At 39.1% G+C, this 27,989-nt stretch overlaps 1 protein-coding gene across 2 annotated transcripts in view; it reads left to right on the plus strand.

Annotated features, from left to right (window-relative positions):
• Window positions 1-27,989, plus strand: part of LOC114663601 (spermatogenesis-associated protein 48) — a 69,756-nt gene that overhangs the window by 13,486 nt on the left and 28,281 nt on the right. For both annotated transcript variants that reach the window (XM_028817432.2, XM_051935812.1), the window contains exons 6-8: window positions 8,771-8,812; window positions 8,928-9,035; window positions 12,288-12,389. In XM_028817432.2, coding sequence (XP_028673265.1) covers window positions 8,771-8,812; window positions 8,928-9,035; window positions 12,288-12,389 — 252 coding nt within the window. The remainder of the gene's footprint in view (window positions 1-8,770; window positions 8,813-8,927; window positions 9,036-12,287; window positions 12,390-27,989) is intronic.

A 27,989-nucleotide genomic window follows, 5' to 3' on the forward strand; every position in this document is an offset into this window, starting at 1 on the left:
TCTGTTGTATTTTTGCATAAACAGATTAAAAAACCTTTTATAGCGTCGTTACATATTCAACAATACCGCCAGCTAAAATGAATAGAACATATACTGTAATACACAGCTATGAAATACTCGTCTTTTAAAAGTGATGAAAATTCTCCTAGCAAGCTAATGCCTCTGAACTACCTCCCTAAAATATAGCACCTTATTGAACTGCTTCTACAGCAGCAGGCTGGGTATTCTGGGTGACGCTTTCGTGATCTGCTGTTGTCGAATATTTTAAGCAGATTTTCTCAGATCGATATCGATCAACGTTTAAGAAAAATTTTTGGGCAATTCTTGGTCAATTCTTCCAGCCTGGCTGGATTTCTTATTATTCGGTCCTCACAGTTGTCACCCAGCGTCTGGCAAAACCCCGACTGGTCCATTAGCTTGAAAGCGGGTAGTGAAGGGAGTGCAGGAAATGGGCCGATGTCATCATATTTCGGAGCGGTACATAGTACGAATAAAATGCTTTAATTGTGAAGTTATTTTTATTTGCATTCATGAACATATTGAAATACATTTGAATGTTTTCATCATGCCACATTTAAATACAAAATCACAATGAAATCGAATTAAAAGAGAACAAATTACACAATTTATTCATGTATGCAGTTTTGTTCAAAATCAATGTGGCATAAAAATATTTACTTAATAATTAATAGTACATATTCATTGACTTACACATACAACATTTATTTATAGCACAAATTCATACAAAGAATGTAACTCAAAGTCCTTCTAGATGTCAACGAGTAACAGTAACTTCTCCAGTTTTTGTCACTTCTCAGTTTTTTTAATCCAGAACTTTGTTTGGTGGTCCATTGTTTGTAAATTTTTTTGTGGTGCATCCTCATGAACCGTCCAGCATAGTTTACTATCAGACTAACATCCTGATATCCCTGGTATCTTCTTTCCATATCCTTGATATCCTGATTCTTTCACCCTGATCTTCACTCACTGCTCCAAGATTTTCATGGAAAAAATCCAAATACAACTTTGAGACTTACTGTATGTTGCAAACCACTTTCTTAAACTTAAACTGATACATTTTTCACAATTTCTTTGTAATTTGGATCGTTATTGTTATCGAAATTTTTTTGAGTAATGCCCAAGCCTCTTGTTGTAGGTCGTTCATCACACCATCAAATTCTGCATCAGAAATCCATCCATCCATCCATCTCGCTGAATCCGAACACAGGGTCACAGGGGTCTGCTGGAGACAATCCCAGCCAACACAGGGCACAAGGCAGGAACCAATCCCGGGCAGGGTGCCAACCCACCACAGGACTCACACAAACACACCCACACACCAAGCACACACTAGGGCCAATTTAGAATCGCCAATCCACCTAACCTGCATGTCTTTGGACTGTGGGAGGAAACCGGAGTGCCCAGAGGAAACCCACGCAGACACAGGGAGAACATGCAAACTCCACGCAGGGAGGACCCGGGAAGCGAACCCAGGTCCTCAGGTCTCCCAACTGCGAGGCAGCAGCACTACCCACTGCGCCACCGTGTCGCCCGCATCAGAAATCAGTTTACTAATATCAGGTCCAGCAAAATGTCCTTTTTCAGTTTAGCCTGACTCTAACCTGGAAACAGTCGGCACTACTACGTAAAACAGTCTCCAGCTTTTCAAGGAGCTTTGACAAACTTCTTCATAAAGCCAAAATTAATATAAAGCAGTGGTAGCAGCAATTTATCTAGATCTGCCAAGCTACATGTAGGTCCGATGATGTGTTTTGGCACCAAGCTTAGCTTTTTCTCTAGCTGGCCATTCTTTCTTTCAATAATTGGCCCTGCTTTCCCATTCACATAGAAAACCTGTGAATTGTGAATGTCCTGACTGCGTACCAGTAAGAACTTTCAGGTCTCCACATATGAGCAAATAGTGCTCATTGTAGGTCATAGCTCTTAAAAATATATGTTATACCTTAAATGTAGATTTTAATATTAGAAAATATTAAATTCAAACAAATTATAAAACACAAAATATTGATCTTTAATTAATTTTAATGCAAAAGTAATTAAAAATAAACTATAAGTGTCAACTAAAAATGTGTTTATTAAAAAAATGTTGTGATGGAGAAAAATGATGTTAATTTTTGAATTTAACACCTCAAACTACAGGTATATAAAAATCACATGAATTAATGAAAACAATTTGTTCACTGTATACTTGTGTTATGGTTTGGTAAACTAACACATTTTATTCTCTGAATTATTCTCGGTGCAGTTCATGCAACAGTACAGCTGTAGCATAATACTGTATTTGTGTGTGTGCATGTGGGTGTATCCTGTTATAGACTGGGGTTTGGGTTCCTACCTTGTGCACGCTGAGATATAAACTTCACGTCTCAGCAACTTTGATCTGGGTCAGGTAGTCTTGGTAAAGAATGGAAGGATGGAAACACCCTTTATATCCTTTAGACCTTTTTAATGATAGATAGATAGATAGATAGATAGATAGATAGATAGATAGATAGATAGATAGATAGATAGATAGATAGATAGATAGATAGATAGATAGATAGATAGATAGATAGATAGATAGATAGATAGATAGATAGATAGGAGTTCCTCTGCATTACTTGACCTGTCCAGCATGTCATTGGTGCCAGCAGCCATACCACATGCACTTCAGAATAGATCATCCACCTGAAGCTAAGCATGTCCATATGCCCTGCTAGTACTTGGATGGGAGACCTTATAAGAAAAAACTGTTGCTGTTGGACAAGGTGGTGGTGAAACCAGCAGGAGGTGCTTACCCTGTTGGTTTGAATGTGGATCCCAATACCTCAGTGCAGTGATAGGGACACTTTGTTGTACAAATTGCGCCATCCTTCAGATGAGACATAAAAGCGAGGTCCTGACTCTCTGTGGTCATTAAAGATGCCTGGGCATCCTCCATAAAGAGTAGGTTGTATCCTAATGTCTGATGTAAATTGCCCTCCATGGCCTAGTCATTCTGGCTCCCTAATCACCCCCTAATTGGCTGTTTCATCACTTCACCACCTAATAGCTAATGTGTGGTGAGCATACTGGCACAAAAATGGCTGCCATCACTTCATCCAGGTAGATGCTACACATTAGCGGGGGTTTAAGTGGCTCCCCACCCACTATGTAAAGCACTTTGAGTAGTGAGAAAAGTGTTAAATATAAAGAATTATTTATTATTATTATTATTGATATAGACCCTCAGTAATTGTAGGAGTGCACCCCCTCTAAATCCACTCCAAGAGCAGTGAACAGACATGAGGCTATTAGGTGCGGCAAATGTCAATAAATAGTTTCTTGATTTTCCTAATGTTAAGTTCCAAAAAAGTTCTCCTCTTAACTAGTATCCTCTGTCTTATTCCCATGTCAATACACCCCATCCATATTACTAAACGAGAATGGTAAACCGGATATGGACGCAGGGACCTGCCCGTGGACGCAAAAGACATAGTGCGCAGGTGCCACACAAAGCCCCCCCCAGAGTGAAACGGGAGAGACTACGAACTGTCAGAGTAGGAAACAAAGTAAAACGTCATAAAGAGGTTACAGAACAGGGACAAACACATGGAGGGCAGGTTACAGAACAAAGCCCCCCCCTCCCCAGAGTAAAACGAGAAAGACTACGAACTGTCTGACATGTCACAAGCAGGATAAAGCGAGGTCAGAAATAAAACACAGAGTAGGAAACAAAGTAAAACTTTATAAAGGGATTAAAGAACGGGGATGAACACATGGAGAGCGGGTTACAGATGATGAAAACTGGAATGCAACAGCTTCAAAAAAACCTAGGCACGAAACACATGCACACCAAGATACAGAATATAAAGGCAGAAACAACGACAGTTAAACGTCCACACCACACAGCGGAGGCGGACCCGGAAGGTGCAGGCGCCTACATTGTGCGTCGGAAGGCGCGGTAAAGTACAAAAGGCAAAGACGCGGTAAAGTACAAAAGGCAAAGGCGCCTACACAGCATGGTAAAAACCGACATAATACGGAAGGCGCAGGCGTCGCCGCCATATTGTGAGTGGCACTAATGCGTACTGAAGGCGCAGGAGGAGACATAGTAAAACAAGAGGAGTCAACGCCCCGCCCCAGAGTGAAACGGGACACACTACGGAGTCCACAAAGGTTCATACATCAAACCCGAGATGGTACGGACAAGCGTCTGAAACCGCGGAAGCAAAACTGTCTCGGCTCCAAAACCAAACAGCTTAACAACTAACACAGCTTCAACACCGAGCCCGCATGGACAGATCTAAAGAACGTGGACGCCTACAACACGTGTCTCAAACTGCGTAGGCAAAGCAGGCACGGATTCAACACGACACAGCTCGAGTGACCGAGATACAAACACGTGCCTGCCTGGATATAATTAATGAACGCAGGCGCCAACAACGTGCATCTGAAATGCCGCAGACCAGGCAGGCACTGCTCCAAAAAGAAAGAGCTCGACTAAACGAGATACGAAGTGAAACGGGAAATACTACATAGTCCACAGTGCTCCACAATGCACCGCATAATAGTTCGGAAAGAGCTTTGTAGTAACAGTGGGAAGACCCAGAGTGACACGGGCGAATGCTCCGTATTAAACATACGTCATCCTCACATGTCCAAACTATACAGCATAGGTGAATCACATTACATTGATGCATTATTAACAGTACGATAAACATCACAGTATCGCAAACAAATGAAAATTATTACTCGAAAAAGGGAAAATATATTCACCACGGACCAGGTGTCATTGAAACAAAAGCAGAATAAAGCGTGATCAGAAATGAAAGACATAGTAGAAAGCAAAGTAAAACATCATAAACAGGTTAAACGAGAGGGCCAAACACATGGACAGCAGGTTACAGATAATGAAGAACTGAATTCAAAAGCTTCAAAAACAAAAGCTCGACTGACCGAGATACAAACTGAAACGGGAAACACTACGGGGTCCGCAGTAGTCCACAATGCACCGCATAATAGTATGGACGGAGCTCCGTATTAACAGTGGGGGGCCCCAGAGTGACACGGGCAAACGCTCTGTATTAAACGTGCGTCATCCTCACAGGCACGGGTTCAAAACGCCGGGGGTAGGCGAGCAAAGCGAGAAGGGGACAAAGGCCCCTTGTTACTGCAGAATCATCTGAGAATTTCTGCAAGTGACATGACCTACTGTTATATTTATAGTCTGGGGTGTACAGCAGAGTGAACAGAAAAGAAGACATTACTGTTCCTTGCAGTGTTCCGGAGTTACTCATTTCTACACCAGAAACACAGCCCTTGAGCCTTACAAACTGTGGTCTGCTGGACAGATAGCCCATCCAGGACACCATAGGTTTATCCACCTGTATATTCATGAATTTACCCCATTGACATGGATATCTGGATGGTATTGAAAGCAATGAAAAAATCAAAAAACATAATCATCAAAATGCTACCAGTTTTACCAAGATAGAGATAAGCCTCGTGGAGCAGATAGATACTTGCATCATCCACTCCAATCATTGTCCAATAGGCAAACTGCATTGGTTCCAAGTGGTCTTTGACAAGAAGACCTATATAGTTCAGAACAAGTCTCTCAAAGGTCTTCATGATGTGGGACGTAAAGGCTGCTGGTCTGTAGTCATTTGATGAAGAGGTGTCCGCCTTCTTTGGAACAGGAATGATGCATGATGTTTTCCACAGCAGCGGTACTCTTTGTTGCCTTAGTGATAGACTGAAAGGGCAGAAGAGGTCAACACACAGTTGGTCAGCACAGGTCTCAAGAGCTTGAGGGCTGACTCTATCTGGTCCCATAAGTTTTCATGTGTGTGACCTATTCATTTGTGTCCTCATTAGTGGACAGCCCACACTAATCATCAGAGGTGGACTCATCACTAATACTGAATATTATTGGACTGAGCAATAACTTGAACGATACTGCTGTGAAGATGAGACACTCTCACAGTCAGAAACACAATCAGTCAGTTATGCTGATGGAATTCTCATTTTGTTCAGTTGGCGAAGCTGATTGTTGTTAAGTAGTCCACGTGCATTGCAGATCCGAGTTTCCCAAGAGCCTAATTAGGACACACTGCAAATTGAACGACACCCAAGCAAAGAGTATTTGGTTGTAGGTGCTGACTCTTGTAGTGCCAGGTTGTGTTGACCAACTTAGCAAATTAACATAAAATAACTGGTCATAACCAAACCAGAGATCATTAATAATATTAAATGAGCAATAGTCACATGTTGTCGCAAGTTGTTTTGGAATCTCATTATAAAAGTATTCAACATTCAAGATTGATAGGGTTATGAGAATAGACCTTAAACCAAATACTGTACTCTCATTGTGTCCAATCTAAAATCCTTGCTCTTCATCCTTGACAAAACTACAGTCTTTAGTTCTGCTTCAATTGCCTTTTATGGGTATCTTTCGCTGAAATATTTTCAGAGCAAAGAACCAAAGATGAGGGTTTGAACCCAGGTAGAATATGTGAGTGATGAGGGTGAATCCACTCAAAATAAACCATTCAATATACTTTGCATCCCTTTTGTGTGGTGCTACTTTAATTATGTTTTCACAAAAATGATATTTTATTGTGCAAGTCAAACATAAAGGTTGTGGACAGTGTTGATAGTTGATGTGACAAATTAATTAAAAGTAGCAGCTTTGTGTGGGGTTGAGGGCTACGGGAGGTGCAAGAAAAGAGGGCAAATACCCTGTGACAGAGATCGACTGGTTTGAGGAAAGTGATGTGAAGAGAGTGGTAATACATAATGATTAATTACATTTATTTTCTTGCTACTCGAAGTGCTTTATATAAACAGAGGGTAATCACTTCAAACACCACCAATGTGTAACACCCACCTGGATGGTGTAATGGCAACCACAATTATGCTAGTATGTTCACCATACATTAGCTATTAGGTGATGAATGGGTGATTGGGGAGATAGTTAGCCAATAAGGGATGATTAGGGGTCAGAATGGACAAAGTCATGATGGACAATTTATCTAGGACAGGACCCTACTCCTTTCAAAAGATGTCCAAGATTCTTTAATGATCACAGAAAGTCAGGATCTCAGTTTCACATCTCTTCCAGAGGACCATGCCATATTTACAGCATAATGTCCCCGTCACTGCACTGAGGCATTGGTATTCACACACAGACCACAGGGTAAGCTCCCCAATGGCCTCGTCAGTTCCTCTTCCAGCAGTAACCCTTGCCTTTCCCAGAGGGTCTGAACATGCTTAGTTTCAGGAGGATGACCTGTTCTGATGTGCAGGTGGTATGGTAGGTGAACCTATAGACAGCCAGTGAGATCAGGAGAACATATTGTGGCAATCCCACTGTTATTTTTGTTTTGGCAGCATCTCTTGTGATGGAGCAAAAGGGATTGTGGCAGGGGTGCGGCAGCAATAAATTAAGTGACCTGTGGCTTATCCTTAAAAATACAATGTGTCTTACACATCATTTCAGTGATTGTCACGGTACAATCATAAGGATTTAGTTATTGAATTTATTAAAATTATTTATTAGTTCCCATATCTTCAATAACTTGCAACATTATCAATTATGCAGCCATCTATCTAAATCATCTTGGAATGGCAGACTCAGAGTCCTCATTCAACCTGACTGAATTTGAGCATTTTTGCAAAGAACAATGGGGGCAAATTGCAGTGTGCAGATGTACAAAGCTGTCAGAGAGAGACCTGTGTACCTACTAAATACTGACTTGAATACTTACGCATTTAATTATTTTGTGTTGTAAATTTGTGATGAATTTGGGCCACTTTACAGAGATCTGTTTGCACTTTGACAAAATTCAAAGTTGTATAACAGAAAAATGTGAAAATTTCTGAGGAGGTGAGTGCATTTTATAGGGATTAGGTATACGGGTTATTGAAGAAAAGTTTACAATTTTGAGAATGAAATTATATGTAAGGCTGGACAAAAACTTGCAAGAAAATTATTCTAGAAAATACAATTTTTTTAATGTAAAAACATATTCCACCTTATTTTTTACATAATATGCATTGTTCTGAAATGTTTTTATACACTCTGTAGTGGTTTATGTACAAAAGCCAGCTCGTGTTTATGTATTTCATATCTATATATTGAATGAAGTGGCCAGAAAAGGGAATCTTGAGAAGTTGTTAAATGCTTTAAAATGATATAACTGAAATGCAAACTTCCAAACACATTTTACACTGAGCTCAACACCTCTTTTTTTGTTGTATGTAAGTTATCTTGTGGTGATATTTTCATTAGAGTGGCAGGGTCACAGCTCTAGGGAGCAGAGTTTCTTTCCTCTGGCGTTTGATGGCTCTTACTGTGTCCACTTGCCATTTCTCTGAGCTGTCCAGTTTCCTCCCACTTGTGCAGGTTAATCCTCCGGTGCTGACGTGTGCTTCAGTGCCCTATGAAGTGGACTTGTTTCCATTCTCAGAGTTGGATCATACTCTACATACAACATTAGCACTATGACCTATGGCTTCATAAATAAATGCTGACTCAATAAACCGACTTGGTGGCTTTTGGACCCTTTAATGTTTTATAAATACACTCCAAAAATGCATCTTTTACCATTTTATAAATCACCAAAATAAACTGAAGAAATACTGGAATTTATTTTCTTGAAATGTGATTCCATCATAAGGTTTAGCCTTCTGAATTGCCATATTTTTAAAATTATTTCCACAGGAGTGAAATATGATCTTGTGACAAGACTCTATAAATACAGTATCAGTGTTTTGTTTTTTGCAGCATCTCTCCTTCTGTGAAAAGTCTTCAGATCCCTCTGTATAGGTGAGTCAAGCTCTTTTTTCAAGCTTTTTAAGTCAATTCCATTTCCTGTTTTGGCTCGCTATCTATGGTTCATCTGTCTTACTGTGTTTTGTTTTCTTTTTCTTTTTTTGGTTAGTGGCTCTGTGGGTGGTGAGAACCTGGATGATATAGACAACCCAGAAAAGGAATTCAGCCCATTCACTGTGCTTCGCACCACAAAGCCCAGATACACAGATACAGCACAGTAGGTATCCTTTGCAGCTTGCAACGTGTTGCTTGCAAGAATTAAGACTTCCTTCCTTTTTAAGGAAGTTGCTTTTCCAGCAGTCATATTCAAATGGCATGCTCTTTTTGACTATATCCAAATATTCTGAGTGAACACCATCCTGACGTCAGTGCTTCTCAAACTATTTTCTTCTAAGGCCCCCTAAGTCGAAGCAGAGTTCCTGTCACTTCCAATAAATTAAACATAAAGTAAAACAAAATTATAGTAAAAAGTTTTTTGGGAGTAGTAATCAGCCTTAGGACTTAGGACAGCCTTAGGACTTAAAACTAATTCAATCTGATTAGAGTGTTAAGCATATTGATTCACTTTTGTACTTAAACGAAACTCTACTTTTAGCAAACTTAAAAACTAAAGGGCACTTTTCTCTGTGAAAAAGTAATGGAACCACAGAGAGGAAAAGAGGGGACACTGCTAGGAAAGGAGATTAAAGGGTACCTTCTAGGAACTCGATGTCCTCATATCAAGCCTATCACTTTCATCTCTTAGAATTTTCAAATCAAACAATGTGGCTCATCTGGTGGAGTCCTGCAGCAACCACAGTTTGAGAAGCATTGGTGTGGGCAATGCTTAATGGATGTATGTAGTTATGTATATGTGTTTTACTTCAGGAACACAGTCATCCATCCATTTTTATACCTATTTAATTCAATTCTTGGTGGTGGGAAAAGTCAGAGGCTCTAGCAGCAGGCTCACCCACAGTCACTCATGCAAGCCAAGTCAGAGTCCATTAACATGTATTTTGGATATTGGAGGAAAACTAGAGTACCCAGATAAAAGTCCACAAGCAGAAGGAGAACGTGTAGACTCCACACAGACAATGACAGGACAAGAATTTGAACTTCTACTCCAGAACCTGTGAGGCAGCAGCACTGAGCACTATGTAATGGTATGGCTCAAAACAGAACTAATCAGTTTTTATATTTTATGTATAGTGCTGTTTTGATCACCAAGTAAATAACATTATAATATAATAACAGACTGAATCATTGTAGGAGAATCAAATTTGACAAAAACATTATGGTGGTGCAGTGGTTAATGATGTTTCCTCACAATTACAGAGTCCTCAGCACAGGTCTGATGGTTGTCCATGTGGAGTTTACACATCTTTCAGGTGGCTCTCTGGGTTTTATCCTGTATCCCAAAGATGTCAGTGTGTTTGTTACATTTATGGTTCAAGCGAGTGAGTGTGTGTGAGTGCGACACTCAATTGACAAGATTTGGTTCTGGCCTTATGCCCCAGTGCTGCCAGGAAGGGGTCCAGTTCTTCACAACTGTGTACTGAATAAGCAGATTAGAAAATCACCTAGTTCTAATGTTCCTTCTTCTCCAAAGCCACTCTACATAGGTTTTTATGAATTTTGTACCTTTTAACTGTCTGAATCTCTCATTTTTTAGGTACACAACTGTGTATTGAATAAGCAGATGAGAAAATGGGTGTGTAGGGTATTTAGATAACATAAAAAGTAAAATATTGACAAGGACTAAAAGGAGAATAGAAAACAGTACAGTAAATTTTAGCATTCTGTAGTCTTCCCTGTTCTTTAGAACATCTTTTCATGGTGTGAACTAATATGGCACTAGAGAAAATAAAGACTGATTAACTTATAACAAAATAATCAACTGAAACCTAAGTTGATATAAGGCAGCAAAGTCAAAGGAACTGCTGTAAAGCACGGCAAGATCCATTTTAGATGGTTAATTCCAGAGGAACTGTTCTGAAATGAAGGAAATGAATTGTAGACTTGCAAGAAAACCTGAATAGAGAGAGCTCCAGACAGATGACAGCTACAAAGTTCATCAAAGCATGGAGAATGGCTTTAGAGAAGAAGGAACACTGGTACCAGATGATCCCATTTAATTCTTTTCAATTTAATAAAATCACATATTGTAAAATATAAGAAATGATAGGCACAGAAAGATTTGGGACTTCAGCCAGGAGATCAACATTTATTGTATTGAAACGCACTCGGTGGGGGAGGCTTAGGGGGGGGGGGTTTGGGGGGATGTTCTGGTCAATTGAGTTCATATCTGATGTGTTCTTTATTATGGTTGGGTGGAAGAAATTGGAGCTGGAAGTGGGCGGAAGTGCTGATAATCCTTTTCCGGTTGGAGTTCCTGAATTATAGAAAGGGAAACGGAGACTGAGAAAAAAACGTTCCACCCTCTTAGTAAACCCCTGTGCTGCCTCAAATATTAATGCCATCTCTCTCTCTCTGTGTTTTGGAGGTTTGGGGGGACTAGTTTTTATTTCTGCTCCCAACCACGGCTCAACCAGTCATTCAGAGAGTCCAAAAAATAAATCATAGAAATGAAAAACCTTTGCATAACTAATTACAGATTTTATTTTACAACATTGATGAACAACAGAGATGGTTAACAGTCTCCTGCTAGAGGCACTCTTGTTCACACCTCTATGCTTTTCTCTTTTTCTTCTCCAAAATATATAAACCTTAGTCTGTGGTCATTTTGTGAGTATTTGCTGTTATTTAGAACATTAGAACAATCTAGACGAGAACAGGCCATTCAGCTCAACAAAGCTCGCCAGTCCTATCCACTTATTTCTTCCAAAAAAACATCAAGTCGAGTTTTGAAAATCCCTAAAGTCTTACTGTCTACCACACTACTTGGTAGCTTATTCCAAGTGTCTATCGTTCTTTGTGTAAAGAAAAACCTCCTAATGTTTGTGCGAAATTTACCCATAAATTTACCCTAATTTGTCCATTCACTTTCAGACTTGTTGAGAAAAAAGAGTAGTCTACTTTTGTATTTCTTTCAAATCAAATCAGTAGGCACATCTTGGAACTCTGCTTGAATCACCTTCTGCTGGTCACACAGGGATACTTTACAGAAGACTGTATTTAAAATTTCTATCTATCTATCTATCTATCTATCTATCTATCTATCTATCTATCTATCTATCTATCTATCTATCTATCTGACTCTTCCTCTCAGTAAAAATTAAATCAGAATGCTTTAATTGCATATTAGCTCATAGCTGCACCACTATATCACACAAGTAGCAAAATATCCCTGTAAAATACAGCACATCAGTATACACTCCACAAGAATATGAGTTCAATTTCTCTTGAAGTCAACGTTTTGTGGTTGATTTGCTTGTGTGTATGGGGTGGATGGTAACAGATGGTTTGCCTTTTGTGCCACTGAATGTCATAATTTCCCATAATTCACAGAGAATTCTTTTGTTTTCAGCCGCCCTAATATTCCTGGCTACACTGGCAGAGTTCTTATTACAGCCACAACTCCATCAAATTCGAAGCTCCCTAGCCCTCCGACCACAGCAGACACATACAGGTAAGAGTTTCACTTTGATGAAGGTTAAAATGAAAGCGGCTGTTTAAATGATTGCTGCACCTCAATGAGCGTAATGTACACTAGATGAGCACCAGTCACATAGAGATGACTCCTAAATAGATTGTCAAACAACTCAGAACAGTTTCAGTGAGTTTCAAATGAAATACAGTGTCAGGGCATAAATCTGGCCTCTAATGGCAACAGCCAAATTTCAGTTTAACCCAACACTCTGGAGAATACCAAACCTGCTCTGCTACAAGGAGCCATTTGCATAACAGACAGATTGGTCTAAATAAAGAACAGCTGATGATGCATAACTGCACCCTTTGCAGCTGCAGGAGCATCAGTTTATGTGGAGTACAATAGAATGACCACACAATGAAATAGATGGGAGTGTAAATGGACATCGTGGTGCAGTATACACTTTATTGGATGAATTCATTTGTCAACCTCCAAAGTTCACCCTGTAGGTTTTTATTATTTAAATGACCTCCATTCCCTCTGTTCATGCCTTGCATTTTAAGAACGAGCTCCATGCAGCCTTTCCATCAAAGCACACCCAATCACACACACACATTTCTGATCTTAGTCTGAATGGTTAAGCAGCATCAAGAGAAGCCACATAGTTGTTTAGGGTGATTTTCAAGTTTGGTCCAATGAAACAGCACACTTCCTAACACTCCAATCATCTTCTGAGTTTGTCTTTTCCACTATTAATATATGAAGTGAATATTGCTCATCCTGGTAGAAGTGGTCACAATACAGGAACCAACCCTGAATGGCACATCAGACCATCACAAGACATAGCTGCTCATATAAATTCAATAAAGAGTCACCAGTCAGCACAGAGGCATACCTTTACATTATTAAAAAGAAAGCATAGCCTGTGCAAGAAACAAAAATAATATTAAAACACAAAGAAAGCATGCAAACTCTAGAGAGGAGGCAGACTGCCCAAAAATCAAGTCATGGTCCACACACTATGCGATTTCAATTTAACTTGCCATTCTATAATCTTGTCTTTATACAGTACATCTCCCCAGTGCCTAAATGTGCTCAAGCTTATTATAGGGTCATGGGAGGCTTGAGTCAATCAATACCAGCAACATCTGGAGGAAAGTAGGAGGTAGGCCAGAACAGGGCATCAATCCATGGCAGTTATACAGACCGGTAGCATGAAAATCTTACACCACAGCAAGAACATTCAAGCTTCATATGAGTGCTGTGACAGTTTTAACATACAGGTTGTGACCAGAAATTTGACACAACGTGGATGAAACAATCCAGCATACTCTGGTTCATTTACATGTAATTCTATAATTGTTTGAAACAGGCCTGATATTTACAGGTTATTTAGCAAGAACTTTGGTGACAAGTGAAGATTGGTTAGCTTCCTTATGCTTGATCAATGTTTACTGGGCCAATGGATGCCATCATGAGCAAAGTCAGCCAATGAATTGAAGTGAATAATCCTGGAAAGTGATGAGCAAAAGGAACAACAGAAAATCTCAATTTTGGGTGCATAAAAAAATAAAAATAAAACGCAAAAGAAAAAATGCAAAATTTCCTGAAAATGTATCCTCCATTTGAATTTTCAGAAGTGTTTGTTGGTAAATAAAGAATACTCTGAAGTGTCTTGCAGTATATTGAAAACTATGTTGAAATGTCAGTTAATATAACTGTTAGCTATTATGATAAAAAGGTATCTTGTTTAGAATGTGGATGGCATATGTTTTATGTTGGGTTTCTGAGACTGTAAACAATTGAATATTACCAAAACAATGTACAATTTGTAAGGTGCATAGACTTTTGACATCCACTGAAATATATTGAAGAATATATTAAAAAATTTATATATATATATATAAATATATATATATATATATATATATATATATATATATATATATATATATATATATATATTATAATAAAAAAATCCTGGGACAAGATGACACTTTTTAGCCTGGGATGAGATGTGACCTTTTCAGAGACATACTTTCAAGTCTCACAAGACGAGACTTTGTGCCAAGAGATTTAACCACACCCAGGGCCAGAAATAAAAGACAAAGAGACAAAGATGACAAAGTAGAACGATACACATGCAGAGCAGGTTAGAGATAATGAAAGTACTACAAAGTCTCAAAAAAATGATAGTAAAGATTGCATTAGCGCAAACAAATGGAAATTATTACTCGGTGAAATAACGGAACAGCGAAAGAGATTGAATATATTGTTCAGAATTGAACTTTAAGTCAGAGACTTGTAGATCGTCTAATTCATGTTGCCATCAGGGAAAGAGGCCTATCCGCGAGAATTAAAAGATCTGTTGTTTGGTGAAAGTGAAATCCACATATGCGAAGTGGCTGGCACATAGCACAGGCTGGGGGGGCTCGCAAGCGATGCGAGCAGGGGTCAAAGCCCCTTAGTACTCTCTCTGTCTCTCTCTCTCTCTATATATACAGTGCATCCGGAAAGTATTCACAGCACATCACTTTTTCCACATTTTGTTATGTTACAGCCTTATTCCAAAATGGATTAAATTCATTTTTTTCCTCAGAATTCTACACACAACACCCCATAATGACAACGTGAAAAAAGTTTACTTGAGGTTTTTGCAAATTTATTAAAATTAAAAAAATTGAGAAAGCACATGTACATAAGTATTCACAGCCTTTGCCATGAAGCTCAAAATTGAGCTCAGGTGCATCCTGTTTCCCCTGATCATCCTTGAGATGTTTCTGCAGCTTAGTTGGAGTCCACCTGTGGTAAATTCAGTTGATTGGACATGATTTGGAAAGGCACACACCTGTCTATATAAGGTCCCACAGTTGACAGTTCATGTCAGAGCACAAACCAAGCATGAAGTCAAAGGAATTATCTGTAGACCTCCGAGACAGGATTGTCTCGAGGCACAAATCTGGGGAAGGTTACAGAAAAATTTCTGCTGCTTTGAAGGTCCCAATGAGTACAGTGGCCTCCATCATTCGTAAGTGGAAGAAGTTTGAAACCACCAGGACTCTTCCTTGAGCTGGCCGGCCATCTAAACTGAGCGATCGGGGGAGAAGGGCCTTAGTCAGGGAGGTGACCAAGAACCCGATGGTCACTCTGTCAGAGCTCCAGAGGTCCTCTGTGGAGAGAAGAGAACCTTCCAGAAGGACAACCATCTCTGCAGCAATCCACCAATCAGGCCTGTATGGTAGAGTGGCCAGACGGAAACCACTCCTTAGTAAAAGGCACATGGCAGCCCGCCTGGAGTTTGCCAAAAGGCACCTGAAGGACTCTCAGACCATGAGAAAGAAAATTCACTGGTCTGATGAGACAAAGATTGAACTCTTTGGTGTGAATGCCAGGCTTCACGTTTGGAGGAAACCAGGCACCGCTCATCACCAGGCCAATACCATCCCTACAGTGAAGCATGGTGGTGGCAGCAACATGCTGTGGGGATGTTTTTCAGTGGCAGGAACTGGGAGACTAGTCAGGATAAAGGGAAAGATGACTGTAGCAATGTACACAGACATCCTGGATGAAAACCTGCTCCAGAGCGCTCTTGACCTCAGACTGGGGCGACGGTTCATCTTTCAGCAGGACAACGACCCTAAGCACACAGCCAAGAAATCAAAGGAGTGGCTTCAGGACAACTCTGTGAATGTCCCTGAGTGGCCCAGCCAGAGCCCAGACTTGAATCCGATTGAACATCTCTGGAGAGATCTTAAAATGGCTGTGCACCGACGCTTCCCATCCAACCTGATGGAGCTTGAGAGGTGCTGCAAAGAGGAATGGGCGAAACTGGCCAAGGATAGGTGTGCCAAGCTTGTGGCATCATATTCAAAAAGACTTGATGCTGTAATTGCTGCCAAAGGTGCATCGACAAAGTATTGAGCAAAGGCTGTGAATACTTATATACATGTGCTTTCTCAGTTTTTTTATTTTTAATAAATTTGCAAAAACCTCAAGTAAACTTTTTTCACATTGTCATTATGGGGTGTTGTGTGTAGAATTCTGAGGAAAAAAATGAATTTAATCCATTTTGGAATAAGGCTGTAACATAACAAAATGTGGAAAAAGTGATGCGCTGTGAATACTTTCCAGATGCACTGTATATATATATATATATATATATATATATATATATATATATATATATATATATATATATATATATATATATATATATATATACCATATATATATTATATATACCCTGTATGCATGATTGTAGAAAGTTTGAATGTTTTCAATTTTTCTCTATTTCTGCATGAATGTGACTTAAAATTTGATCAGATTTTTATGTAACTCCTAAAACTAGATAAATAGAACCCAATTAAACATTAGTCTTATTCGTTTATTTATTGAGGAAAATGATCAATTGTTACCATTGTGTGAACAGAGTAGAGTATGTGAATCTTTGCTTTTAGTAACGGGTGCGACCCCTTTTTGTACCAATAACTTCAACTAAACATTTCCAGTAACCATTGATCAGTCCTGCACATCAGCATGGAGGAATTCTAGCTCATATCTCAATGTAGAACTGTTTCAACTCGGGAATGTTGGTGGGTTTCCTTGCATGAATGTTTGTTTCAGGTCCTTTCACAATGTCTACTGTATGTAGAATAAAGGTGAGGGCTTACACTCGGCCATTGCAAAACATGAAACTTCTGCATTAACCATTCTTTGGTAGAATGACTTGTCCATCTGGGGTCTTTGCCTTGCTACATTACCCACTTTCTTTTGAACTTCAGTTCACAGACCAGTACTCTGACATTTTGCTGTAGAATTTGCTGGTACAATTCAGAATTCATAGTTGCACCAATGATCACATGCCATCCTGGTCCAGAGGCAGCAAAGCAGGCCCAAACCCCAAACCATGATACTGCCACCACCATGTTTTACAGATGCTATGGTTCTTATACTACAATGCAATATTAGCTTTTAGCCAAACATAATGTTTCTCATTCACATCAAAAATAGCCTTCTGGCTTATTAATGTTGTCTTTAGCAAACTTTAGATGGGCAACAATTTTCTTCTTGGAGAGTAGTGGCTTTATCTTTACAACCATATCATGCACACTGTTCTTGTTCAGTGTTCTGCTAAAGGTGGACTCAAGAACAATAGCCAATGTAAGAGAGGCTTCTAGATTTTTAGATATTACCCTGGGGTTATTTGTGACCTCCTGGAAACCTTACTCTTGGAGTGCTCTTTGTTGGTCAACAGCTCCTGGAGAGGGTAACAATAATGTTGAATTTCCTCTATTGTACACGATCTGCCTGACAGTGGAGTCCAAACTGTTTACAAGTGGTTTTGTAACTTTTTCCAGCCTGGTGAACATCAACAGCTTTTATTATTATTATTTTTTTTTATCTGAGGTCCTTTGATCAAGGCATGACACACTTTCACAAACCGGTGTGGTGAAGATCAGTCTTTGATAGTGAACACCCAGATTTATGTTCTTTAATAAATAGGGAAGGGCCTACCACACTCACACACTCATCCCACTGATTGAAACACCGGACTTAAATTTTCCCTATAAATGAATTGATAATTCTGGAGGTTCGCATACTTTTTCACACACAAATATGTAAAATTGATTCATTTTCCTTAATAAATAAATGCACAAGTATGATACTTTTGTGTCATTTGTTTGTGTTCTCTTCATCTAGTTTTAGGTCAGGTTTATGCAAAAACAGAGAAACGTTTCCAGCACCACTGTATATACTCTATATTAGTTGATATTACATATATAATAAAAAATATAAAATATATTTAAAATAGTTTGAGACACTATTTTAAAATATATATTTACAGCATGTTATTTTTAACATACTGATGCTATCATTTACATATTTTAAATTTTAAATATATTGAAAGATATCATAATATATTTTTAGAAGTATATTTTAAGACATATTTCTTTTTACTATAATGTTTACAAAAATATATATTCCACAATCTATTTAATTTACTTTTGGTTATTTTCCTTACTGTGTGAATCAACGCTATTTCCAGGGAACGTTGTGTTGGACAAAGAAAGTTCAGAAATTTGATGGGTCACTAGTTAGTACATTTTTATTTACTGGAGGCTAATTTTTTCAAAATGCAAAGTATCAGAATTGTAGTCAAAACAGATCAAATTGTGGTGTTGAATGTCTAACTATACTATACTATACTATACTAGTGCTACTTTATTAACATTATTTAAGACGCTATATAAATAAAATGTACTATTGTTATTCTTTTAAAAGCTTAACTTTTCAGTGAGAAATGAGCACTATGATAACTGGCAACTTGAACTGACTGGATTATCCTCTTGCATATGGTGTGCTTTATGAAAGGCACCTTATAAAATAAATTCTGAGTGACTGGACGCTCATACTAAAAAAGTGTGGCATTTGAAACATTACATGCCTCTTATGAGGGGCCCACTGCAATGAGAATAATCCTGAGAGCGCACTTAGTCTGGATATGGTAGAATATTAATACACTAGTGTAGAAGTTCCTGTTTGCATACAGGTAATAGCACACAATTTAAAATCTTGCTGAATCCATTCATCTTTAATCTAGATTAGTGGGACAAGGCACCTAAGTCTATCCCAACATTACCAACCAAAGGCAGAAACAAAGCCTGAACAGGGTGTCAGTCCATCGCCGGGCACTTTCACATACACACATGTGTTTTGGGTCTGAGAGGTAGACCAAACCACACAGTTTAACAATACTGAGCCTTCCTTGGATTTTGTGTTCCCTTTCTACTGATCCTCCTACTTTCAACTTATCTCTTATTGAAAATATTTACATTTTAACTTTTGTTTTATTCATTTTTTGTTTACCATTTAATGATATAAACTTGCATTTTTATTCCTCATTTGTGTTTTGCACTTTGCCACCATTCTATTAAAGCATGGGCATTAAGGAGCTCTCCAGAGCAGAATGCTTCCTTTATGCTGCAGTGCCCCAAGCACTCATTATATACTTAGTACATAGTGTAAACACTTATGACCCATGAGGGCACCTGATATGTCCAGATCAATCATGTTTTGCACACACCTAAAGAAACTTACCGGCATATGTGCCTGCTTCCAAAAGTTAACATTAAGTAGTTTTAAGTGGTTAATATTAACGAAAACTTCATGATTCCCATTCTTCCAGGATAAGCCTGCGTAGATGACCTTGAACACCACATAGTGTGATGAACATGACAAGCCAGGTATCCATATTTCATGGCTTTCTCATTTATTAAATTTATGAGATGCTAGCATGAAGTGTAACTGGAATTTTCCAAATCTTTCAACATTGAGTAAGATGATTTACATTTGTTAAACAAAAGGAGGCCATTCGGTCCACCAGTCTCATTTGTGTAGTTAATAGCTAAGCTGTCCCAAAATCTTATCCAGTCGCTTCTTAAAGCTTGTCAAGGTTCCTGCTTTAACTAGATGTCTTGATAGTTTATTCCAGACTCCCACAACTCTTTGCATATCCTGGTTTCAGTCCTAAATGCACTTCCCTTTAATTTCCACTGTTGTCCTCAAGTATGCAATTCACCGTGTAGCTGAAAGAGTTCTACCAGATCTGCTTTATCAATGTCTTTGAAGACCTGGACTAGGGCTGCACGCAGTCTCCTCTGCTCTAGACTAAATAGGTTTAATTCTCTGATGAGTGTGTCAGAGTACGATGTGTCCTTAAGTCCCAGGATGCACTCTGTTGCTCTCTTCAAGTGTTGCTGTGTCTTTTGTGTAGTGTGGTGATCAGAACACACAGCACTCCAGATGTGGTCTCCTTACTGCATAATTTACTTTCTCATGGAGTCAAATGCTACTCTTTTGAAATTTTGCACATTTGACATCTTTTTTCCGGTTTGGGGTAGAAGAACCGTATTGTACAAAATTTGTGTTCCTACCTTTCGTTTTTTTTTTATTTACCTTTTTATGGGGATGGTACAGTGGTGCAATGGTAGCATTATGACACTAAGAAGACTATGGTTCATGTTCTGGGTCTTCTATGCATGTTGTTTACATGTTCTTCCTCCAGTTGAGTGTTGCCTTCCTTCCTCCCAGCTCGCCTGGGTAAGGGAGTGCGGTCCCTTTTATTAAGGACCTGGGAGTACTTCCAGTACCAGGGCCACAGCCCGATGGAAATACTTCCGGGTCATATGAAAATCCATTACAGCAAGGAGCTTGTCTTCCTGCAGCACCCTCTTGCAGCACCCAGTCACCCCAGCAGGGTTGCTATGCAAGACTACATCTCCCGGCATGCCCTGCTTGCTTCCCACTGTGCACCAATATCCAAGGCCACTGTCATCTAGCGTGCTGGGGGGAGTAAAAGGCACCCCAACTCTACCCCAGCTGTCCATTCATCCCTTCTGGTCCTTCCTTCCGGGTCTGATCCCATTCTCCTCCCCAGCCAGGGTGCCAATCTGCCTGATAGGAGCCTCCCATATGGGTAAGGAATCATCTCCTCTTCTGGCTGGGATGCCCGTCCAGCCCATGTGGTGTCTACACTGCATAAATTTCTTGTGGGTGCTTTGGCTTCCTCCCTCAGTCCAAAGACATACAGGTTAGGTGGATTGGCAATGCTAAATTGGCCCTAGTGAGCATGTGTTGTGTGTTTCTGTATGTTCACTTTGTGATGGACTGGCACCTTTTTCCCAGGGGTTGTTTCAGCATTGTGCCCACAGCTTTTTGATATAACTCTGCTCAGAGTAAAGCAGGTTTAGAAAATGGATGTATGGATGGCTATATTTTTATATATTATTCTGAATCTGGTAGAAGATTGTTAAGTGTAGGCAATGGAGTTTCATTTTGATCACCTTCCTTTGCTCAGACTCTAGTGGACGGATTTGTCTCTATCTTCATGTTGATTTGAGAGACTCTGGTTTCTTCTGCCACAGACCTGCTGTTATAGCGCATTAGCAGCATGTGCATTTTGTGTGCCTCCTATGAGCCTAACAGCCCAGGGTTTATTTTTTGTATAGCATAATTTTTTTCTGCCACATTATAGTTCTCCTTAAATATTTTTAGCTGTTAATTTCCTGTTGTTATAAGCATTATGGCTACTGCTGCAGATTTATATAGCCTCTTTTTCTTCAAAATTCTTTTCTTATCTTCTTATTCAGCCATTTCTTTGATCAGTAAACTCACTTTCATTTGCATATACTAAAGTATATGGGAAGTATTGTTTTTTTGAAAAAGTCATTAATTATAATCGCGTGCAATTATCCGTTGATGTTCAAGCTCTAAAATTTTCTATGAACATGAAATCAGTGGCTACTGATAAAGTAAAGTGCAAGTACTGGCCACTAGATGGGGCCCTTGTGTAATGCTTTTCCTTATTGTCTTAATTTTGTTTGCCTTTTGGTTTATTTAGTTGATTTTTTTTTTTTACTTTACTGACATGTCTCACAAAGACAACAGAATTCTTTTTTTTTTGTACTCGCCACGATGTAAAGAAAGTAAGCTACATGTTACACATGTAGTAGCTTCTGCCACATAAATTAGATAACATAAAATGCATTAAAGACTCAGAACAGTAACTAATAAAGGTGTGAGCGCTAGTTATCCAGCAGTCCTTCAGTACTGACTTAGATGTTACAGTAAAGCAAGATCCAGAAGTGATTTATGACTGATGCACATTTTGCTGTGTCTTAGACAGCTGTTTCAGTTTTCTTTTGGCTTCAAGAAGAAGCAAATTATCCACAAGTCTTTGCTGCAGGTCTATGACTGCATAAAATCATACCCTCAGAGTACTAGAAGTAGTTTTAGTATTGACACATGTGCAGAGTACAGCAAAACTCTTACTTGCATGTCCAGCAAGTGTTTAACAAGTTGTTACTCTTTGACACAATGGTAAATAAAAATGTATTTAAATGTATAACTTCAGTATATTTAATAGAGAACACAAATAAGCTTACCTAATATACTCCTTAACCCTGTGGTTCCCTCTGTTATATTTTTATATTCTAACTGAATAGGCTGCTCTAAGCTCTAATAATAATATTAACAATAATATAACATAAATTCTCCAGTTGAAAATAGTGAGAATGGCACGGTGGTGCAGTGGTAGCACTGCTGCCTTGCAGTAAGGAGACCTGGGTTCGTTTCCCAGGTCCTCCCTGCGTGCAGTTTGCATGTTCTCCCATGCTCTCGTGGGTTTCCTCCGGGTGCTCTGGGATTCCTCCCAAAGTCCAAAGACATGCAGTTTAGGTGCAGTGGCGATCCTTAATTGTCCCTAGTGTGTGCTTGGTGTGTAGGTGTGTGTGTGTGTGTGTCCTGCGGTGAGCTGGCGCCCTGCCCAGGATTTGTTTCCAGCTTTGCGCCCTGTGCTGGCTGGGATTGGCTCCAGCAGCTGACCAACTGAAAGTAGTGAGAAGATCAGCAACACTGTGCACAAGGTGGAGAGACCAACCCTGAAAAGGTTGACAGCCCAACACAGATTTCGGGCGAATGACACCTACACTCACAGGGCACACTGATGCATGCGACCCCAGGACCATTTTATAACCTCCAATTAACTTGCATTTTATCACATTATGTTATTTTATAACTGTGTTATAATAACATGATTGATATTAGACAATCCAATCTTGTGACCCCTGGCATCCATTCATCAATTCTCCTTTATTGATGCCATAAATGCACCTAAAACTAAAATTACGAAAGCACTACAAGCTGCCCCTAAATGAACGCCATGTCCCATTTCAAGTTGTGCTCTACTGTGCATAAGTGAATGATGCAGCCTGGCACAAGATTTTGGCACTGTGTGGTTGGCGATTATGTGGCTTAGCCACCAGATGGTCATACTCTTTGTCTCAATTATAAATAATGTGTTGACTTTAATATTTAAATATGATGTTTGATATGTAAGTGTTTTACTAATTTTAACCATGTTAAGAAGGAAAAATCATTCAATATACTGTATATGACTATACTGAATATTAGTATCCAAAAATGTAGAAATTTCTATTAGATTATCTTACAGAGTTGATAAAGGAAAAAACATCCTAAATGCTTCTCAACCTGGAATGCCTCAGTTATCATTTAGCATAAAATGTTGTGATGATGTGCTGGAGATAAACTTGGGTAACTGCCAAACAAGCTCTCCGATATTAAGATAGTATGAATTTGTAAAAATGGCAAACATGTTTTCAAATATATTGTCTGTTTTAGAGAGTGCATTGGTGAATTCTGACATACAAATATTGGGCGACATAAAACTACTGGCCAAGAAAACACTCAAGGTGTGAAATATTTAGGGTCTGGCACCCCTTGAATAAACTCTTGGAAACCTTTAAAAGCCACAAAATCAAAATGGCAGGGGTTCTATGAATATAAATTTTAAAAATCTGTTAGGAGTTATGAATCACTCGGTGCCCATTGCTGAGTTTGCAAGAACGTTTTGGGGAGGCTGACAGCTACCTCTGGGCAGAGCTAGCTATTTGAGTGGCAGCAACGTACCTGGCAAGAAAGGGAAGTAAATCCATTAAGAGACTTTTGGGGGGATTTGATAAAAAGGGCAAAGACTTTGAGAGAAAAAGTATAAATAGGAGTCTCATGCCGCCATCTGTACTTGGCTTGGTCTCAGTGTTGTGGAAGAATGTGATGCCGAATAGGAGAAAGTGAAGAAGATTGCTCCTTCTATGATACCCACAATGTTCAAGTTACTTTACCCTCAGAATGACATGCTTCTGCCTTCTGTGCCCTTAGCTAACTAGATGTGCAACTTTGGCAGAGAGGCAGGTTGATTTATTACACACAATTACCTTAATCCTCATGATGAAATAGCCATTTTAATGCTGTACACATAGTGTTTAAATGTCTATGTACCATGAAAAGTGTCTGTTCTGCGTGATGCATGTCAGAAGTGCAAGGTAGCGTGGCTTTGTTTGCAGCTTACATATTATTCATCTGTAATGTAATTTGTCTCCATCAGATATCCATATCCTAACAGGTAGTATTCTCCTCAAAATACTTATTGCATATTCCAAAGGACCGGAGTAAAATTTCAGTGTTCCACCAATACTAATGGGATCATCTGATTATCACAAGCTGTTTTTCACACTGAAAACACCCACAATGAAAATGCAGCAATACCTGTATTTAATTTTAATAATTTTTCAGTTGAGAATTCTTTTTATTTTTTTTTTGGATCAATACTAGTTTAGCTAGTAAATGACTGGAAAGATGTTGTCAGCTCGGCTAGTGTTATCATTTGTTAAGGCTTGGCTACAAAGCAAGAGCATTTAAAAGAGGCTATTGCTGGCCATTGTGGAGAAACGTTTCTTTACAATCATGGAAAAAACAAATGTTAGTGTATTGTTCCTACATGCTTTCTGCTTCAGTTTTCTGGATATTTCTCCATACTAGTCTTTGGCTGAATAATAAAATGAAGTTTAAACGGAACAGTCACTTCTGCTTTTTTTGTATTCAGATACTGATAACCTCAAATGTCTATTCCTATCCTTTAACAAGTAGCAGTGCCATCATTTAAAATATTTTGTTTAAATGCCATTCAACATTAAAATTTTGTTCAGATGAAAGTAGGTGCATGCACAGAATCCCCTGACTGGAAAAAAGTATTTAGAGAAGACAGGCGTATGGGTGGATGTGTCTAAACTTGAGAGGATAACTGCACCAGTGACAGAAGGTCTGGAGCAGGAACTCAGGAACATGGCTTAAAATAGTATAAAGGAGAAACAGAAATACAGAAGTAGGATGTGTTTTTATAAAATATACAAAAAAAGAATATTAGTAAGTAATTGTTTTACTGAAATTTACAAATCTAAGCACTGTAACATGTCTGAGGACAGTTTCCTACAGTAAGCAGGTCACACTTTCCTCATGGATAGTTTTCCATTTTAGTATTGCATGGAGTCTTCCTTTGTCAGTGTTGTCAAAAGGGCTTTATAGAGCATTTTACGCAACAATGAAAGACTCAAGAACAAGGTGTTTTGTATTATCCATATATCCACCCCTAAGGCTAAAACAGCAGAAATGAGTTTAGGATACAATAATATGTCATATTCTGAACATACATTCTTCCTGTGAAATACGTGACATTTTCTTGGGAACAGAAGCTGAGGTGGGGATTGGAATTTGTGCAGGTGTGCATTGGCTTCAGTTAGATGCTTCTTATTATAGGAATCACATGACTTTTGGAACTCCCCTCTTTCCTGCAAGATGTAGGCTTCAGGCACAGCTTCCTGTTATCAGCTTATCTTTGAAGAGTTTCCTGAGCTAAACATGAGAAAATATATATATATACAGTACTGTGCAAATTTTTAGGCAGGTGTGAAAAAATGCTGTAAGCAAAGAATGCTTTCAGAAATATAAATAATGATTGTTTATTGTTATCAATTTACAAAATGCAAAGAGAGCGAACAAAAGAAAAATCTAAATCAAATCAATATTTGGTGTTACTACCTTTTGCCTTCAAACCAGCATCAATTCTAATAGGTACACTTACACAAAGTCAGGGATTTTGTAGGATTATAGTCAAGTGTCTAATCAACCAATTATACCAAACAGGTGCTAATGATCATCAATGTCACATGTAGGTTGAAACGCAGTCATTAACTGAAACAGAAACTGCTGTGTAGGAGGCTTAAAACTGGGTGAGGAACAGCCAAACTCTGCTACCAAGGTGAGGTTGTGGAAGACAGTTTCATGCCATGGCAAGATTGAGCACAGCAACAAGACACAAAGAAGTTAGACTGCATCAGCAAGGTCTCTCCCAGACAAAGATTTCAAAGCAGACTGGGGTTTCAAGATGTGCTGTTCAAGCTCTTTTGAAGAAGCACAAAGAAACGGGCAACGCAGTGGTCGGCCAAGGAAACGTAGTGCAGCAGATGAAAGACACATCAAGCTTATTACCCTTCGAAATCGGAAGATGTCCAGCAGTGCCATCAGCTCAGAACTGGCAGAAACCAGTGGGACCCAGGTACACCCATCTACTGTCCGGAGAAGTCTGGCCAGAAGTGGTCTTCACAGAAGAGTTACAGCCAAAAAGCCATATGTCCGACGTGGAAACAAGGCCAAGCGACTCAAGTATGCACGAAAACACAGGAACTGGGGTGCAGAAAAATGGCAGCAAGTGCTCTGGACTGATGAGTCAAAATTTGAAGTATTTGTCTGTAGCAGAAGGCAGTTTGTTCATCCAAGGGCTGGAGAGCGGTACAATAATGAGTGTCTGCAGGCAACAGTGAAGCATGGTGGAGGTTCCTTGAACGTTTGGGGCTACATTTCTGCAAATGGAGTTGGAGATTTGGTCAGGATTAATGGTGTTCTCAATGCTGAGAAATACAGGCAGATACTTATCCATCATGCAATACCATCAGGGAGGCGTATGATTGGCCCCAAATTTATTCTGCAGCAGGACAACGACCCCAAACATACAGCCAAAGTCATTAACAACTATCTTCAGCGTAAAGAAGAACAAGAAGTCCTGGAAGTGATGGTATGGCCCCCACAGAGCCCTGATCTCATCATCATCGAGTGTGTCTGGGATTACATGAAGAGACAGAAGGATGTGAGGAAGCCTACATCCACAGAAGATCTGTGGTTAGTTCTCCAAGATGTTTGGAACAACCTACCAGCCGAGTTCCTTCAAAAACTGTGTGCAAGTGTACCTAGAAGAATTGATGCTGTTTTGAAGGCAAAGGGTGGTCACACCAAATATTGATTTAATTTAGATTTCTCTTTTGTTCATTCACTTCATTTTGTTGATTGATGAAAATAAATGATTAACACTTCCATTTTTTAAAGCATTCTTTGTTTACAGCATTTTTTCACACCTGCCTAAAACGTTTGCACAGTACTGTATATACATATATATATGTAATCTACATATAGTGAAGTCTAGCACAGATTCTTCTCTGTTAAAGGTGCATTCTGTGTGTACATGCCAAAAGGTCCAGGGAATTTAACACTAAATTCAAATCAAATTAAACTCACAATATAGAAAAATTGCACAATGTTTAGGATATGCAGCTGTCTTCAGGCTTTTTCAACTTTTCGGTAATAAGTTAAATTTGAGTTTCCTGTGTCACTCCCACATACATGTTAAGCTGCTTTTGAATGTCTTCATACTTTTATGCATTTTTTACTCTGTCTGCTTATTTTGAACATGGTGCTTGAAAATTTGGTCAGTGAGCAGACCCTGGTCAAAGGAGACCCCATTGGTCCACTGATTATATTAAATGAGAAAAGATTCAGGAATCAGAAACTAGTAATATATACTTGCCAAGGTAAAAACCTAGAGATCAAGAGTTGTGCAAACAAGCTAAGAATGAGAAACTAAAATTATAGTTACTGGGCATATCAAGTGAGTCAAAAACCAGTAAGGAACTTTGTGATCAGAGTCAAAACATAAACCCACGAATGTAGTCAAAATACAGAAAAGGTTTGTAACCAGAAATCAACAGATAATCAAGCAAAGGGTTAAGGTTGTATCCACAAACTTGAACAACCAGGCAGTGCATGACAGTGACTTTTATACGTTCGACGTGATGATGTAGCACACCACACATTCCCAGTTGACCTTTCTCTGCAAAGACAGCAACCATCAGGTCTCAAAATGGTGTCCAATCTGTGAATATAATACCTTAAAAA

This window comes from Erpetoichthys calabaricus, chromosome 13 (genome assembly GCF_900747795.2).
Source record: "Erpetoichthys calabaricus chromosome 13, fErpCal1.3, whole genome shotgun sequence".
NCBI lineage: Eukaryota > Metazoa > Chordata > Cladistia > Polypteriformes > Polypteridae > Erpetoichthys > Erpetoichthys calabaricus.